Here is a 19,305-nt window from a genome sequence, read left to right as displayed (position 1 = left end):
TTTCCCCCTCCCCAAATTCCAGCTGTTGCTCTGCTCCTCCACTTGTTGTCTATGGCCACAGCCCCCTCACCAAAACATACCCTCAACACAAGCCATGACCCACCCCCAGTGCTATGGCTGTACCCCCTGTGCAGGGTCTCCTGCCTCCCAGCTGCTGCTCACCAGCACCCCTTCCAGGGGGCTTGCTGTTACCCCCAGGTCTCCCCACCAGCCGCCTGCCCAGGGGTCTCCCCACTACATGCCAGGCACTCTCCCCAGCAGGAGCAGCAGCAGCAGACTGTCTAGGAGTGAGTGAGCCGCTGCCGCCCCCTCCTCTCACTCCTCCGGTGACAAGCAGTGTGTACACCCAATTAGGAAGCAGGAGTCTCCCTCTCCCCTCCCCCTCCTTTCCCATGCTTGGGGGGCCGTGCCCTGCTCCCCTCCCTTTCTTTGTATCAAACATCCGGGTTTCCCTCCTGGCTCCTCTCTGCTTTCTCTTTTTTTTTTTTTAGGAGCCATTTTGGAGTGAGTTCAGAATTTTGGGAGTATTTTGGAAGCTGAGAAGCCAGAGCACAGGGCAGCCCTCCCGGCACAGTCCCAGCCCCTGGCCAGAGCCCCCCAGCCAGCACAGCCCACCCCCCCTGCTGCTGCTGCTGCTGCTGCTGCTGCTGGATGTGTCAGTGAAGTTTGGGCTCCTGTGTGTCTGTGCCTCCCCCTCCCACTCTCCCTCCCCCTGTAATCGGCTTGCTGCAGAAGGTGGAGTCCGGCGTGCAGGGGGAGTCGCTGCTGCTGCTGCTGTTTGATCTGCCTGTGCTCCACATTCACACATTTCATTCCCACGGATCCAACATTACACGCCCCCCCTCCCCACTCGCAGAAAAACTGCCCACGCGTGGGTGATCCCCTCTCCCCTTGGACTGGCACAGTGGCTGCAGAGGATACATTGCTGTGAATGTGAAGGAATGACCTCCGGCGGATGGGATTGTACCTGAGTGCGTTGCATGGGCTGTGAGCCCCCCAGCTCCTGGGGATATGGGCGCTCTGGCGCTGACTTGTACTCTCTTCCTGGCAACTTTCTGTGCAGGTAAGCCGGGCTGCAGGGTGTGCTGCTGCCGCTGCCTCCGTGCACTTCACTTCTGTGCGTCCATAACTTTCCCCTGATCAGCAAACTCCTACCTGGGCACTGCCGGGACTGGCCGGGGTGCAATGCTGCGTGCCTGGTCCTGCACTCCATGCATGCCGGCTGCCCCCGAGCTCCGCTCTCCTGCAGCTCGGCGTGTTTGCAGGAACTTTATTATAGGGATCCGGAATGTGTCTTTGTACATCGCACGTGTCCGGGATCTTTCCCTTTCCTGTAATCCAGTGCACACGTGCAGGGCTAGATCCCACATTATGACACGAGTGGATCACTGCCTAACCCCACTGGGGGAAGCGGCGGGAGCGTGTTGCAGGAGGTGGGTGAGGGCACGGGGTTAGCAGGGCAGTGGCAGGCATGCTCCCTCTCCCCTGGCACTGGTAATGATGGTGACCCCCCCAGGTCTCGCTATTTTTATGAGATGACTCATTTGGCTGTGATTTGTGACTGGTAACGTGTAGTACATTGTAGTAAATCCGCTTCCCCTCCCACAGACAGTCCCAGGCGTTCCGCAGGTCTCCGTAGTGTGCACACAGCGATCACCTACCTGCACGCAGCGTGCTGCCCCTGTGTTATGTGTCTGTGTGTATGAGTAAACAGAATATATATATATATATATATATATATTTATTTATTTTGCACGCATACATTGTGGCATTGGTGATCACATACGTACCCTTTATGCTCGGCGGCACAGTATTTGGGCTGTGCTGGCCCCTCATTGTCTAAATGCAATCACTGGTGATCACATGAGCTGGAGGGTGGTGTGTGTGTGTGTGTGTGTGTGTGTGTGTGCTCTGTACACACGTGTGCATGCATGTATATGCTGTGTAATGTGCGGCTCCGCTGCTGTATCATGCTTCCTGCCGCTGTGTGGCTGACATGTCTAGCTGTACAGCATCGGCTGTCCTTACTAAACCTCACATAACCCCTGTAGTATACGCTTTTATTGTAACATTGCTGGAAACACCAGGGGCTGCTGACTGAAAGCCTGCAAATGATCAAATGATATGGCAGTGGTCAGTGTGTGTGTGTATATGTATGTATATATATGTATGTATATATATATATCTATATATATCTATATATATCTATATATATCTATATATATCTATATATATATCTCTATATCTCTTAAAAAAAAAATATTTCGTGTGTGTATACAATCACAATGCATTCAAATAATAAGGTTGCAATGCATTGGCAATCTACACCTCCAAAGTGGCAATGTCTCTAGACCCTATAAGAGTGAGTGGTCCAGGGCTGATTTGGGGGAGGGTGAGTCTTCCACCTTGTTATGATGCTTGAAGGGGGAGGGGTGGGAGAGTGGGGTAGAAACTGATCGCCTCTGTGGTTGGCAAATAATCTGTTAACCTCTATCCCTGTGAAAGTAAGAATGTCCTTATCTGACAGAGGCACAGTAACCTTTCCTTCCTGAGAGGAAAGACATGGCTGAAGCAGCCCATATTGCTGAGAGGGAGTAGGTTTTAGGTCCATGATGAAACCCTTTTGCCATTGTACCTTCCTGGCAAAGGGACTAAACACTACACAATACACAGCATTTCTTTATTTACATATGTAGTTTATTATATTCCTTTGTTTTTCTGTTTATTCTTCAGTCATTCATTCAGGTGTTTGTGTTCTGTCTAGGCTGACTGCATGCATCTGTCATTGTGTGTAACATTGCTGCATGCATGCCAGGCAGTGTGTATTGGTTGAAGGGCATTGTGTGCCCACCACCCATTCCTCAAATGTGTTTACTGCTTCGCTCTGTGAGTGAATATAAATAAGCTGGTGTATTAGGGTGTGTGCTAGTGTTTCCTGTGGCAGGAGGGAATGTGTTTTTTTGTTTAGGAATGTGGCAATCCAGCTGAAGTGTATGGAACAGCATTGCTCCATCCACCATCCCTGTGCTGCCTCCACGTTGTTTTCTTTGTTCAGTGTTCTCATTAAAAATGCAGTGCCACTGTTTATAACATATACACAGCCTGGCACTGTCATGATTCTCATTTACGTGTTATACCCCCAGGAGATGGGGCAGCTAAACAAATGCACTGGAAGCAAAACAGGGAATATTTACGTTTTGTGTTTTTTTGTTTATATTTAGTTGCAGTTGAATGCAGCCTGCATTGTACTAGAGTTAGTGAAGGAAGCCTGTCCTTATAGCATACAATTGTTACATTGTGAATCACGATGTGTATCCAAAATCACAGATGTTCAAAAACCTTTTTTTGTTCTTTGCAACATTTGTAATTTGCCCGTGACTACAATGGGGGGAAGTAGATACGTAACTGAACCTTTTTTTAAACATTTTTTTTATATACTTTAATTGTATACTAAATAATAATTTGTGCCTTTTGTATTCTCATTGAGGACTAGATACGGGTAAGGTGTCATGGCAAAGCTTATTATGGGATATGAATTACACGTGCTTTCTGTGGTCTGCTAGTTTCCTGACATTGCTGTGAGTTGTTTTTCCATCCCACTAGTCCACACTGCAGGATGAGAAGTTCAGGGCTGGCATTCATTTTATAAACCATCTCAAGGATACATACATGTGATGTGTATTTGTCACATATAATATGCTAAACACATCAGCAATAGTCCTACTTGGTAGCAGTGTACAATACTCATTCCCTTTCAGAGGTCACATCATTATCTTCAGGGCTTTAAGGCTCTGAGTTCTGCAGGATGCCAGGATTGAAGGTGTACCTTGGAGATTCAGTTTGATGTTGAAAAAAAGGGCAGTTTATAATGTACTAAGCTGTAGAACACATAATGACATTTATGTCACAGAAGGTTCATGATGCTATAGTCCTATAATGATGTGCTGTAATCCCAACAGAGGCAACAAGTTGCACATCCACCCAGGGGTGTAAAGAGCCATGCAGGGCCCTGGAAATGAACGGTGGGGAGGGGGTCTAAAAATAATAGGATGCAAAAAATGTATACCTGGCACTCTGCTTCACAGAGGGCACCATTCTAATGCGGGGGGGCACCTTCTTCCAACCTTGCTTGCGTGAAGCGAGTCCCTCCTCCTCGGCCAACGCCATCTTCCCAGTGATATATGAGAAGATGGCACATTCACTAGAGAGCAACGACCCTGGCACAGCAGAGTCTTTGCCCGGTCAATTAGCACCCCCCCCCCCTCTCCCCCCCCCAATCCCTCCTCCCTCGACACCACTGCACCTACCACCCCATGTGGTGCTAGGTCAACTCCTAGTAAATGTAAGTTTCTTTGGAAAGAACATTATTGTTACTCGTATAACTGGGATTTTCACCAGGCCAGGGAAGACACTCGGGATGTATTCCCACAGTTACTTGACAGCTGTTCTCTTTGCTCTGTTGAATTATATGACTTCTGATTGGTGCCCAATTATATTTTTATTACGCTTTATGGATCCATAGTCTATACATCTATATCGCTGTAACAGTAGCACTCAGAATCCTGTCCTTTTCATACAAAAGTGAGCTTTTGTGAGTAATTTTAGCACACCTTTTTAAAGGCAGGTCACCTGCTGCTCTCCTGCAGTTATGGAACTATTACTCCCAGCATAATATTCCAAAGGCTTCACAGTAGCTGCAATGCCACATGTTGCCTAATCAAAACCTAGGCTGGAGAATTCGATTTAGTATCTAGAGGTGTGCAGGAAAACTTGCTGTGCCGTAACTGGCAGATATGTGCAATGCCCATCAACATGTCATGTGAATTCCCCCCCCCAAGGATATTAAAAAATCTGAGGCCATCAAACTAGCATGGGCGACTGCCCTGTGTTTTTTTTTTTTTTTTTTAAATAAAATTAGTCATCTAACTCCTCTCCCCATTGTACATGAAGGTATGTTCCATGATGTGCTGACAAAACAAGCCAAGAAACAGGGATGATGCAGCCTGTTAAGAAGTAGATGACATTATGTCACTTTAACTGTAAATACTGTATGCAGCATGTACTAGCATGTGATCTTTGTGTGTGAGCAGCAACTTTAAGAACCTGGTTTTACCTATAAAATTACGTCACTGCGGACCAGAAATTGAAAGTGGCTGAGAGCAGTGATCAGCTGTATTTTTTTTTTTTTTTTTTAAAGTGTCTATTATTAGCCGCATGGGTATTTTTTTTTTTTTTTAAGGAACGATGCTGTGATTCATCATATTTACACACACTAGGATCTCGGAGGCTGCTGATGTCACAGTCTGGCTCACGTGCATCCTCCAATCCCGGCTATAACACGAGATAGAGTGTTTTTCTATCTGTAACCTCATAGCATGCTTTACTGCTGTACTGTAAACAAGCCCTGGCTGTGTTCAGCATGCGTTATATTAAACCCATGTGCTTCCTAAGGCGGCCAAACTGCTTGTCATTAGGAGACTTTTATGCAGAAGTGTATTTATTCATTTGATTTCCTCTGTTTTGGTATTTTTGGTGTACTTGTTCAGAATTTAAAAATAAAGGCCTACAGCTTCCTTGTTTTGCTGTTTAATAGTAGTGTTGTTATATTTATTTACAGGCCAACATGTTTATGAATAACTTCGAAAAAAAATAGTTTCACATTGAGAAAGGTAGAACTTCACTACGGTGGTAAAATACCATATTAACCTGGACACCTCAGAAACGGTCAGGTAGGAATTCAGTTTTGAGCAGTGTCCGTCTACCCACATTGGCATCTGTTATGGAAGATATCACTAATTCTATTGCGTACAATGAAAAGTTAGTGAAGATACTGGTCGCCACACCTGACAACTCTAGGTGGCCATTACCAGGGTGTTCACCCCCACTTACAGCCTGATTTAATTGGTGGTGATTGTACATAAATTCACTATTTTTCCTGTGTACCCCCATGGGGTGTGAGGAAAAGCTAGTCATGTTGCTGGTCTTTTTCAGACCCGGACTCAGCTGCACGTCTGTACGCAGTAGCTGCATTCAGAGAGTCCGCGCACCAGCCGCAGTGCGCAGGCTGTCATAATGAGAATGTCGCCACAGCATATCGTGGGCGTGGTACGGACCGTTATCTGGCATCACCAGGCCGATTGGACAGCGGTAACAGTCCAGTTTCTGTGCATGCGCAGAAGCTTTTTGACGCAAAATAAACATGGCTGACAGGAGAGCTGCTGTGCATGCTCAGTCGCAGCAGTTCCTCCCATAAGCCTTTGCGGAGCCAGTCAGTCACCACTGATGACTTCAGCTTCGTCATCAACAACAAGGCAGAGCAGCCGCTGTAGCAGCTAAGAACAGGAGCCGGCGGCAGGTAGTCTACAAATTCTTGCTGCGTCACACAAGTTGTGTGAGTGTCAGTGAGTACACCTCTCACTGCATGCATACTTTTGTATATAGTCTAATAGTGCTGTTGTGATAGCCTGTCTGGTGACAAGAAAAGTAATTTTATATATTCGCTGAAGTAACTGGCGTTGTCAAAGTTAAAATTTTCAACATATAAAGTTATCAATGAATTGGATGTAACCATCAACATATTAAAAATAATTAGTAGCTCTAACAACACACCCATGAGGTGGCTGTCCTGTGTCTTTTTTTGGATGTGCTGCCAGTTGCCCTGAGCTTCAACTTTTCTTTCTGTTCAGTTTTCTAATCACTTTTCCATTGTAAGATGGGTTTAAAGTTTCCTTCTGTTAATAAATATATTTCTCTAACGTCCTAGAGGATGCAGGGGACTCCGTAAGGACCATGTGGATAGACGGGCTCCGCAGGAGACATGGGCACTTTAAGAAAGAATTTAGTTCCTGGTGTGCACTGGCTCCTCCCTCTATGCCCCTCCTCCAGACCTCAGTTTGATACTGTGCCCAGTGGAGCTGGGTGCTTTTCAGTGAGCTCTCCTGAGTTTACTGATGGAAAGTATTTTGTTAGGTTTTTTATTTTCAGGGAGCTCTGCTGGCAACAGACTCCCTGCATCGAGGGACTGAGGGGAGAGAAGCAGCCCTACTCTCTGAAGCTAGGTCCTGCTTCTTAGGCTACTGGACACCATTAGCTCCAGAGGGATTGGTACGCAGGATCTCACCCTCGCCGTCCATCCCAGAGCCGCGCCGCCGTCCCCCTCGCAGAGCCGGAAGACAGAAGCCGGGTGAGTATGAGAAGAAAAGAAGACATCACAGGCGGCAGAAGACTTCATGATCTTCACTAGAGGTAACGCACAGCACTGCAGCTGTGCGCCATTGCTCCACACACCTCACATACTCCGGTCACTGTAAGGGTGCAGGGCGCAGGGAGGGTGGGGCGCCCTGGGCAGCATTTGGGACCTCATATTGGCAAAAAGAACACATATATACAGCTGGGCACTGTATATATGTATGAGCCCCCACCAAAATTACTGTTTAAGCACGACAGAAGCCCGCCGCCGAGGGGGCGGGGCTTCTCCCTCAGCACTCACCAGCGCCATATTTTCTCCACAGCACCGCTGAGAGGAAGCTCCCCGGGCTCTCCCCTGCTGATACACGGTAGAAGAGGGTTGAAAAGAGAGGGGGGGGGGCACATAATTAGGCGCAAAAACTATAACATACAGCAGCTACCTGGTTAACATTAAGTTACTGTGTTATTCCTGGGATATTATAGCGCTGGGGTGTGTGCTGGCATACTCTCTCTGTCTCTCCAAAGGGCCTGGTGCGGGAACGGTCTTCAGAAAGGACATTCCCTGTGTGTGTGGTTTGTCGGTACGCTTGTGTCGACATGTCTGATGAGGAAGGCTATGTGGGAGAGGAGCGGGAGCAAATGAATGTGGTGTCTCTGCCGACGGCGCCGACACCTGATTGGATGGATATGTGGAAAGTTTTAAATGATGTTAATTCCTTGCATAAAAGATTTGACAAGGCTGATGCATTGGGGCAGTCAGGGTCTCAACCCATGCCTGACCCTATGTCGCAGGGACCGTCAGGGTCTCATAAGCGGCCACTATCCCAAATTATTGACACAGATACCGACATGGATTCTGACTCCAGTGTCGATTACGATGATGCAAAGTTACAGCCAAAATTGGCTAAATCCCTTCGATATATGATTATAGCAATAAAGGATGTTTTGCACATCACAGAGGAAACCCCTGTCCCTGACACGAGGGTGTATATGTATAAGGGAAAGAAGCCTGAGGTAACTTTTCCCCCCTCACACGAACTGAATGAGTTATGTGAAAAAGCTTGGGAATCTCCAGATAAAAAACTGCAGATTTCCAAACGGATTCTTATGGCGTATCCTTTCCCGCCAACAGATAGGTTACGATGGGAATCCTCCCCTAGGGTGGACAAAGCTTTAACACGCTTATCAAAAAAGGTAGCCCTGCCGTCCCAGGATACGGCTACCCTCAAAGATGCTGCTGATTGCAAACAGGAGGTTACCCTGAAGTCCATTTATACACATTCGGGTACCTTACTAAGACCGGCAATTGCGTCGGCCTGGGTGTGTAGTGCTGTAGCGGCATGGACGGATACCTTATCTATCTGAGGAATTGGATACCCTAGATAAGGATACTGTATTATTGACCCTGGGGCATATAAAAGACGCTGTCCTATATATGAGAGATGCTCAAAGAGACATTAGTCTACTGGGTTCTAGAATAAACGCTATGTCGATTTCTGCCAGAAGGGTCCAGTGGACTCGGCAATGGACAGGTGATGCCGACTCAAAAAGGAATATGGAGGTTTTACCTTACAAGGGTGAGGAATTGTTCGGGGGAAGGTCTCTCGGACTTGGTCTCCACAGCTACAGCTGGACAGTCAAATTTTTTGCCTTATGTTCCCTCACAGCCTAAGAGAGCACCGCATTATCAAATGCAGTCCTTTCGTTCACAAAAACAAGAAAGTCAGAGGTGCGTCCTTTCTTGCCAGAGGTAGGGGCAGAGGAAAGAAGCTGCACAACGCAGCTAGTTCCCAGGAACAGAAGTCCTCACTGGCCTTGACAAAATCCACCGCATGACGCTGGGGCTCCACTGGCGGAGCTGGGCCCTGTGGGGGCAAGTCTTCGGAATTTCAGCCACATTTGGGTTCACTCCCAGGTGGATCCTTGGGCAATAGAAATTGTGTCTCAGGGTAACAAGCTGGAATTCGAAGAGGTGCCTCCTCGCCGGTATTTCAAATCGGCCCTACCATCTTCCCCCCAAGAGAGGGAAATAGTGTTAAACGCAATACAAAAATTGTATCTTCAGCAGGTGGTGGTCAAGGTTGCCCTCCTTCAACAGGGAAGGGGTTATTATTCAACCATGTTTGTAGTCCCGAAACCGGACGGTTCGGTCAGACCCATATTGAATTTCAAATCACTGAACCTATACTTGAAAAGGTTCAAGTTCAAGATGGAATCGCTAAGAGCGGTCATCGCAAGCCTGGAAGGGGGGGATTTTATGGTGTCACTGGACATAAAGGATGCGTACCTTCATGCCCCCATTTATCCACCTCATCAGGCGTACCTAAGATTTGCGGTACAGGATTGTCATTACCAATTTCAGACGTTGCCGTTTGGTCACTCAACGGCCCCGAGGATTTTCACCAAGGTAATGGCGGAAATGATGGTGCTCCTGCGGAAGCAAGGTGTCACAATTATCCCGTACTTGGACGATCTCCTCATAAAAGCGAGATCAAGAGAGCAGTTGCTGAACAGCTTATCTCTTTCACTGAAAGTGTTACAGCAACACGTCTGGATTCTCAATATTCCAAAGTCGCAGTTGGTTCCTACGACTCGTCTGCCCTTCTTGGGCATGATTCTGGACACGGACCAGAAGAGGGTTTATCTCCCGATAGAGAAGGCCCAGGAACTCATGACTCTGGTCAAGAACCTATTGAAACCAAAACAGGTGTCAGTGCATCATTGCACTCGAGTCCTGGGAAAGATGGTGGCGTCATACGAGGCCATTCCCTTCGGGAGGTTCCATGCGAGGACTTTCCAATGGGACCTACTGGACAAGTGGTCAGGGTCACATCTTCAGATGCATCGGTTGATCACCCTGTCCCCCAGGGCCAGGGTGTCACTACTGTGGTTGCTGCATAGTGCTCACCTTCTCGAGGGCCGCAGATTCGGCATTCAGGACTGGATCCTGGTGACCACGGACTCAAGCCTCCGAGGTTGGGGAGCAGTCACACAGGGAAGAAATTTCCAGGGTCTTTGGTCAAGTCAAGAGACTTATCTTCACATCAACATCCTGGAGCTAAGGGCCATATACAACGCCCTACGTCAAGCGGAGAACTTACTTCGCGACCGACCAGTTCTGATCCAGTCAGACAACATCACCGCAGTGGCTCATGTAACCCGCCAAGGCGGCACAAGGAGCAGAGTGGCAATGGCGGAAGCCACCAGTATTATTCGCTGGGTGGAGAATCATGTAAGCACACTGTCAGCAGTGTTCATTCCGGGAGTGGACAACTGGGAAGCAGACTTCCTCAGCAGACACGACCTACACCCGGGAGAGTGGGGACTTCATCCAGAAGTCTTCGCACAGATTGTGAGTCGGTGGGAACTGCCACAGATAGACATGATGGCGTCCCGCCTCAACAAAAAGCTACAGAGGTATTGCGCCAGGTCAAGAGACCCTCAGGCAGTAGCGGTAGACGCCCTAGTGACACCGTGGGTGTTCCAGTCAGTCTATGTATTTCCTCCTCTTCCTCTCATACCAAAGGTGTTGAGGATAGTAAGAAGAAAAGGAGTGAGAACAATCCTCATTGTTCCAGATTGGCCAAGACGGACCTGGTATCCAGATCTGCAGGAACTGCTCACAGAAGATCCGTGGCCTCTTCCTCTAAGACAGGACCTGTTGCAACAGGGACCCTGTCTGTTCCAAGACTTACTGCGGCTGCGTTTGACGGCATGGCGGTTGAACGCCGGATCCTAGCAGAAAAAGGCATTCCGGTTGAGGTTATCCCTACGCTGATAAAGGCTAGGAAGGAAGTAACAGCAAAACATTATCACCGTATATGGCGAAAATATGTTTCTTGGTGTGAGACCAAGAATGCTCCTACGGAAGAATTCCATCTGGGTCGTTTCCTTCACTTCCTACAAACTGGAGTGAATTTGGTCCTTAAATTAGGTTCCATTAAGGTCCAGATTTCGGCCCTATCCATTTTCTTTCAAAAAGAATTGGCTTCTCTCCCAGAAGTTCAGACTTTTGTAAAGGGAGTGCTGCATATTTAGCCTCATTTTGTGCCTCCGGTGGCACCTTGGGATCTTAACGTGGTGTTAAGTTTCCTAAAGTCACACTGGTTTGAACCACTTAAAACGGTGGAGTTGAAATATCTCACGTTGAAGGTGGTCATGTTATTAGCCTTGGCTTCGGCTAGGCGAGTGTCTGAATTAGCGGCTTTGTCACATAAAAGCCCCTATTTGGTTTTCCATATGGATAGAGCAGAATTGCGGACCCGTTCGCAATTTCTGCCAAAAGTGGTTTTCATCTTTTCATATGAACCAACCTATTGTGGTGCCTGTGGCTACACGTGACTTGGAGGATTCCGAGTTACTTGATGTGGTCAGGGCTTTGATAATTTACGTAGCCAGAACGGCTAGAGTCAGGAAAACTGAAGCGCTGTTTGTCCTGTATGCATCCAACAAGATTGGTGCCCCTGCTTCAAAGCAAACTATTGCTCGCTGGATTTGTAACACGATTCAGCAAGCGCATTCTACGGCTGGTTTGCAGTTACCAAAATCGGTCAAGGCCCATTCCACTAGGAAGGTGGGCTCTTCTTGGGCGGCTTCCCGGGGGGGTCTCGGCACTACAGCTGTGTCGAGCTGCTACTTGGTCGGGTTCAAACACTTTTGCAAAATTCTACAAGTTTGATACCCTGGCTGAGGAGGACCTCATGTTTGCTCAATCGGTGCTGCAGAGTCATCCGCGCACTCCCGCCCGTTTGGGAGCTTTGGTATAATCCCCATGGTCCTTACGGAGTCCCCAGCATCCTCTAGGACGTTAGAGAAAAAAAGATTTTACTTACCGGTAAATCTATTTCTCGTAGTCCGTAGAGGATGCTGGGCGCCCGTCCCAAGTGCGGACTTCTTCTGCAATACTTGTATATAGTTATTGCTTCAATAAGGGTTATGTTATAGTTGCATCGGTCTTGAACTGATGATATTTTGTTTTCATACTGTTAACTGGGTAGTTATCACAAGTTATACGGTGTGATTGGCGTGGCTGGTATGAATCTTGCCCTTGGATTAACAAAATCCTTTCCTTGTACTGTCCATCTCCTCTGGGCACAGTTTCTCTAACTGAGGTCTGGAGGAGGGGCATAGAGGGAGGAGCCAGTGCACACCAGGAACTAAATTCTTTCTTAAAGTGCCCATGTCTCCTGCGGAGCCCGTCTATCCCCATGGTCCTTACGGAGTCACCAGCATCCTCTACGGACTACGAGAAATAGATTTACTGGTAAGTAAAATCTTATTACATTTCAGCAAAGCGATTGCGAAAAGTATGCCCTTGTATGGTCGTATACAGTGCCATAGACAATGCAATAGCTAAGAGCTTGGAGTGAATAGTCGCATCCTGCCCCCGTTAGGGCCGCTTCCAGAAATTTCCCTAGTATAGTGTAAAAAGGGTATTCTCTTTAAGGGAAGGAGGTAGAGTATGAGGTGAGGCGCAGCGTGGCTAGTAGGAGAGGGACTGATACTGCTGGTAGCACTCAAAATGGGATGCACTGAACATTCTGGCTGTTGGGATCCCGGCGTTCAGGAGACTGATGACGGAATTCCGGCAGCCGGTGAAATGCCACTGTCGGAATCCTGACAAACACAGATTATTCTCGCTCTGTTGGTGGGTCCACACCACCAACAGAGTAGGAATATTACCTGTGGTGAGCACAGCGAGCCTGCGAGGGGACTCTCTGCCGGGATTTAGACATACGGGATGCCGCTATCGGCATAGTGACAGATGGCATCCCGTCTGCTGGGATATCCTATGTATACCCTCAAAATATCCTTGTGGTCCAACTTGTAGCACCAATCCAAAGGTTGCCTACCCCTGCATCAGACGTTCATTTCGTGAGTGTGTAAGTTACTATTGAATGAACATGGGCTGTAATCACAATTTAGCACTCCTCCCTGCCACAAATCTCTGGTAAATCAATTTCTATTGTACACCCCTCACACCAGTCTGGTAAATAAGGATGACTCTGCCTCTCTACTAGATGTAATTGATGTCTAATACTTAAACATGACACTGAGCCAAGTGAATATGTATCTGCAGGATGTGGCTTCATCCAGTGCTGGTTTTTGGCATATCTACAAGACTTGTGGTTCAGTGGTATTATCACTACTAAAATGTTATGGGAAGGAAATGTAGAAAGAATAATCTCTTCCAGACCATAGCATCATAGCATGTGGTGTATTGTGCATTCCTGACTTAGTGCACTGTTGCTAACACTTAAACTGGCAAAAAAGTCTTTTAAAGATATATGTTGTCATTTTCCAGGAGCATGTTGTCCTATTTCTTCTTTTTTTTTTTAATAATCTCCCCCACCATGTATAGTGATGATGTAGGTAAAATCTCTTGCACTGAGTATTTGTTAGGTAACAGGGGATCTGTATTTATTAGTGCTATTCCTTGCATAATTGTAGCAATTTTTTTTTAATGTTACTTGTTCCACTTTTGTGCATTTGCTGCATTTCAACAATGTATAACTTGTGTACAAAAATATGTATCAACCTTATACAGGTTTGGATGTGTTTTTATGTGTCAAGAGGCATCTTAAACGTCATGGTTATGTAACCAAAGCTTTTTGCAGACAAGATTTTATTTATGGTTTGATCAAATTTTAGCTCCATTTCCTATAATAGCTACCAACATAGATAATAATGGTAAAGAAAAAAAAAATGAAAGCATCTATTAAACTAATTAAATGCCTGTAGTGTACAACATTCAGGTCAGAAGTTCAGGTCTTCAAAGGCTTTTGCGTTGAAGCTTAATAAACACATAATTGAGGCATTATACAGTACTGTGCAAAAGTTTTAGGCAGGTGTGGATAAAATGCTGCAAAGTAAGAATACTTTAAAAAATAGTGTTAATAGTTTTAGTTTTATCAGTTATCAAAATGCAAATAGAACGAACAGAAAATAAATCTAAATCAAATCAATATTTGGTGTGACACTCTTTGCCTTCACAACAGCATCAATTCTTGCACATGGTTTTTGAAGGAACTCTGCAGGGGAGGTTGTTCAAAAAATCTTGGAGAACTAAACACAGTTCTTCTGTGGATGTAGGCTTGCTGAAATCCTTCTGTCGCTTCATGCAATCCTAAACAGACTCAATGTTGAGATCAAGGACCTGATGTAATGCCGTCTGAGTTGGCCGGAGGTGCGGGTTGCCGGCCGAACTGGAATGTTGTTTTAAATTGGCAATCCTTTAGAAGGCAAATCCAAGTTCGGCCAGCAACCTGCACCTCTGGCCAACTCTGACCGCATTGCATCCTGCCCCAGGGCATTTGTGGAGGCCATATATTCACTCCCAGTACTCCTTGATCGTCTTTACACTTAAGGTAGTTTTAATGACATTGGCTGTATGTTTGGGGTCATTGTCCTGCTGCAGAATAAATTTGGAGCCAATCAGACACCTCCATAATGGTATTGCATGATGGCTAAGTACCTGTCTGTATTTCTCAGCATTGAAGCACAAAGGAACAGGCAACATTGAGGACCATAGACACAGTGGCGGCCAAGAAAACTTAGTGTATCAGATTAAAGACCACACATGCTTACTTCCCTTCGAAATCGGAAGATGTCCAGCAGTGCCATCAGCTCAGCACTGGCAGAAACTAGTGGGTCCCAGGTACACCCATCTATTGTTCAGGGAAGTCTGTCCAATGGTGGTCTTCATGGAAGAATTATGGTCAAAAAGCCATGCCTTCGACATGAAAACAAGGACAGGCGACTCAACTATGCACAAAAACATAGGAACTGGGGTGCAGAAAAAAATTGTCAGGTGCTCTGGACTGATGAGTCAATTTTTTCTAAAATATTTGGCTTTAACAGAAGACAGTTTGTTCGCTAAAGGGCTGGAGATAGGTACAATGAGTGTCTGCAGGCAATGGTGAAGAATGGTTAAGGTTCTTTGCAAGTTTGGGGCTGCTTTCCAGAAAAATGGAATTAGGGATTTGGTCAGGATTATTGGTGTCCTCAATGTTGAGGGAGGCATCTGATTGGCTACAAATTTATACTGCAGCAGGACAACGACCCCAAACATACAGCCAAAGTCATTAAGAACTTTCTTCAACGTAAAGAAGAACCAGGAGTCACTAACAATAGTTACCACAATTGTTGCATATCTTTCTCTTATAATATTCATTCTCCCCAGCATGTGCAAAGCTTACACAATTATCTGATGCAAACGTGTTGACTATTATGTACTGCAGTTTCATACATTACTTATTAAACGCTTCCGTGATGGTCTTTGAAAGTATAGTGCTGCACAAGTAATAGTAAAGTGTTTCCTTCATACAGTAAATGCTGTTTTTAGTCTCTGGGAAAACAATCTTGTGAATTGCTTGTCTGACATGAGATAGGCTTTTACTGAACTGCAGTTCATGGGAAAGCCCAGTTAGGTAAAAGTTTTACTACTTATCAGTTTCTATTTCAAACAAAACTCCTTTCTGGCCAAATGAATTGCTAAACAAAATATATACAGGTTTCTTTTTCTTTCTTTTTTTTTTTTTTTTACATTTATTTTTGTTTTAATTGTGTTGCTTTTATTTTAATCTGTTTTACATATACGATTTATCTCTAGTGCCAGAGCAGCTTTAGAAATGATTAACACTATTCTTTCCATCCATTGTATTGTTTGCCATGTGAAACTAAGGCGGCCACCTCCCTTTAAGAGCATGCGGCGGACGTGTATATTGGTATTCAGAAAGGCCATTTTGTCTTCATCTGCCCTAAGGGAATAGCAGGGAAGAAATGTTACAGCTGCCTGACCTCTGACCTCTGACTGGGGGCCACTGGGAAGGGGTGGGCACTTAATTTTCTCTGGAGTAAAGATCATGCAGAGTGAATGTTGCAATCTCAGGCCCTTGCATCTCCCTATGAATGGCATAAATTTAATAGTACATTTTATCTTTTGGTTTTGAAAACATTCCTTTCAGAGTAATGAAGTGATCTACTTAGGACCTTCGCCAATAATGGCGACTTGCTTAATCTAGCGATCTAACCACAAGGCTGTCAATTACACGAATAAGGTGGCTATGGTATGTAAGTGGCAGACTCTACACGTGTAAATATTCCTTTCAAGGTTGCCTTTGTAAAAGCAGGCACTAATGGGAGTAATGCAGAAAATTGCTGTGCTACATTTGCATACATATACATTAACTTGAGCTCATACAAGGCTTTCTACTTTGTCGGTAAAAGCTGGGCTGTAACATGTTTTGATTTATAATCCAGTTTAGGTGTCATTTCTGTTCTCTGTAGTAAATAATGTATGTTGATGTACATTAACGTTGTCCACTTATTTCCATGAAGAAGGCTAATTCCATTTTATTTGTGTTTGCGGGCATATTGGTATCAAAGCAGTAATATCACACAAAGGGTTTTTCTTTTTTTCTTCATTTGGGAGGATGAGGGGTTGTATGTGAAAAACAGCTCAGATGGGCATTCCAAAGAGTGTCTGCTCACAACATCATGTGACTGGTTGCCATAACAAACACATAATCCTAAACATTCTGCGGAATTGTCAATCATTTAATAGCCTGCTTTGAATGTTGCTGCCCCTCACCCCAAACACACACACACACACACACACACACACACACACACACACACACACACACACACACACACACACACACACACACACACACACACATATTCCAGTACTCCTGCTATCCCACACTCAACGTGCTTCTCCATTATAGGGCAGCGCATTTGCATCGGTTTTTTTTTATCTTCTATTCTTGTACAGGAACAGAGAACCGAATCTGTCCTCCTTATGAGCCTACACACTGGCTGATAACACTGAAAGATGTGAACGATTAACTCAGTCATATCGCTCAGTGTGTAGGCACCAACGATGAACAATGCTTGGGCCCGCGCTCATTCGTTGTTGGTGGCGGCTTGTTTATGCATACAAGCCAATATGGACAATCTCGTCTGTATTAGCATGCAGGGCTTTGGGGCAGAGTGACTGGCGGAGTGAAGAAACTTCACTCCCCCTGTCACCCCACCACCACCACCTAGGCGGCCAGTCGGCCTGCGTGTAGGGCCTATTGGACTAAACAGTGATGATCTCCACCATACTAGGACATGGCAAACAGAAATGAGTAGCTGTTTTAGATGCTGGCCAGCCTTTACCAACCAGGCCAGGTGAGACCATATGCAATATCAAATAAATGCATTTGGTTGCAGATTAAACATATCTTGGATTGGGTCTTGATCTGTTATGTTAATTTTATAGTCTACAGGAGATGTGTACGGCCATTCTAGGGCTTTGATTGGGCACATACGGTTACCATAGTTACTTATAACACACTTTTTAGACATAGGGTGAGATGCATCATCACTTGGAGAGTGATAAAATTAAGCCATATAGGGGTCTATTTACTAAGCCTTGGATGGAGATAAAGTGGACGGAGATAAAATATCAGCCAATCAACTTTTAACTGCCATTTTTCAAACACAGCCTGTGACATGGCAGTTAGGAGCTGATTGGCTGGTACTTTATCTCCATCCACTTTATCTCCATCCAAGGCTTAGTAAATAGATCCCTTAAAGTACCAGCTAATAAGCTCCTACCTTCCATATTACAGACTGTATCCGTTTGGATGGTCGACCATGTTATGGTCGACAGTCATTAGGTCGACCACTATTGGTCAGCATTGACATGGTCGACATGGACACATGGTTGACACATGAAAAGGTCGACATGAGTTTTTCACATTTTTTTTTTCTTTTGTGGAACTTTTCCATACTTACCGATCCACGTGGACTACGATTGGAACAGTGATCTGTTGCCCGAAGCATGGCGAGTGAAAGCGGTGCACTAATTGGGGTTCCCCATCACTTTACACAAAAAACAACACCAAAAAAATAAAAAAACTAATGTCAACCTTTTCATGTGTCGACCATGTCAATGTCGACCAATAGCGGTCGACCTAATGACTGTCGACCATAACATGGTCGACCATTCATACCAGAACCATTACAGACTATAGGGGGACATGTACTAAGCAGTGATAAAAGTGGAGAAGCTGCCCATGGAAACCAATCAGCTGTTTTGTATAGTTTTATAGTATGCAAATTATAAATTTTACGTCATTGCTGATTGGTTGCCATTGGCAATTTCTTCAGTGGCTCTCTTCTCTACTTTTATCACTACTTAGTACATGTCTCATGCCCCCCTATGTTTGGGTTAAATAGGGTTTTTTCATGTCATTATTTTATTGTAAACTGTTTAAATAGATTTGTGCAAGCTGGAGTGTTTCACTTGCATAGAGATTTTATTGTTGTTGTGAATGCTACAGACCATACCATTGTCACTGTGATTGTATGCTAGACACCTTATGCATAGCTTTTTGGATGCAATACATCCAACCACTTATCTGTTACATACTGGCATTAATAACGCTGGTATGTACTTAGAGATGCACAAAGGACAGCTTTCCGGATAAGCGCTGTCCTTTGTGACTTCAGGACTTTCCGGGTTTATGACTCTGGAGTCCTTCTGCGCATCCGTCAGATGATACGCATGCCGCAGGAGACACTGGGAAGGATCTGATTGGATCCCTCTCTGTGCAGAAAGCGAAGAGAAGCCCATAGGTTTCTATTAGGCAATGCCATCTACAGATGATGTTTCTAAGCTCTGGAATGTAACGCATTGGTACATGTGGGAATGCAGCCAAAATTCAGAAATGGCATTTTCAGAGTTTTGGCCACGTTTTTAGGTTTAGTACATCTCACCCTCATTGTGGTAATTGGACAAGTGGGTCCAGTCTCTCTGGTATTTAAACATGACATCCGAGGTGGGAGTCCATGTAATGAAACGCGTTGAGTGGCCTCCCATGTTGATGTTATTTATGACTGATACTGATCGGCTTATTGGCGGATAAATGCTTGGGTGGCATCTGTTTTGATTGTACAGAGTCGCAGATTTACTTTTCTGTATGCATGTACGTTTGTCAGCTCCTGAATCTATATTATTTAGTATACGTCTTATGCACTATATATTCACACTTGCTCTTTTATTTTTCTGTTGAATGTGTCTGCGCACATTTTTTTTTTTCTTTTCCTGTACTTGCTGCATAA

General features: G+C 45.3%; 1 protein-coding gene across 1 annotated transcript in view; it reads left to right on the top strand.

The window, feature by feature from the left end:
* The first annotated feature begins 485 nt into the window (after nt 1–485).
* ACVR2B (activin A receptor type 2B) overlaps nt 486–19,305 on the top strand; it is a 264,625-nt gene continuing 245,805 nt past the window's right edge. The window contains exon 1 of the mRNA XM_063921838.1: nt 486–1,063. Coding sequence (XP_063777908.1) covers nt 1,012–1,063 — 52 coding nt within the window. The 5' untranslated portion in view covers nt 486–1,011. The remainder of the gene's footprint in view (nt 1,064–19,305) is intronic.

The sequence above is a fragment of the Pseudophryne corroboree genome, chromosome 5 (genome assembly GCF_028390025.1).
Source record: "Pseudophryne corroboree isolate aPseCor3 chromosome 5, aPseCor3.hap2, whole genome shotgun sequence".
NCBI classification, from domain to species: Eukaryota; Metazoa; Chordata; class Amphibia; order Anura; family Myobatrachidae; genus Pseudophryne; species Pseudophryne corroboree.
This window is presented reverse-complemented; position numbering and strand designations above follow the sequence as displayed.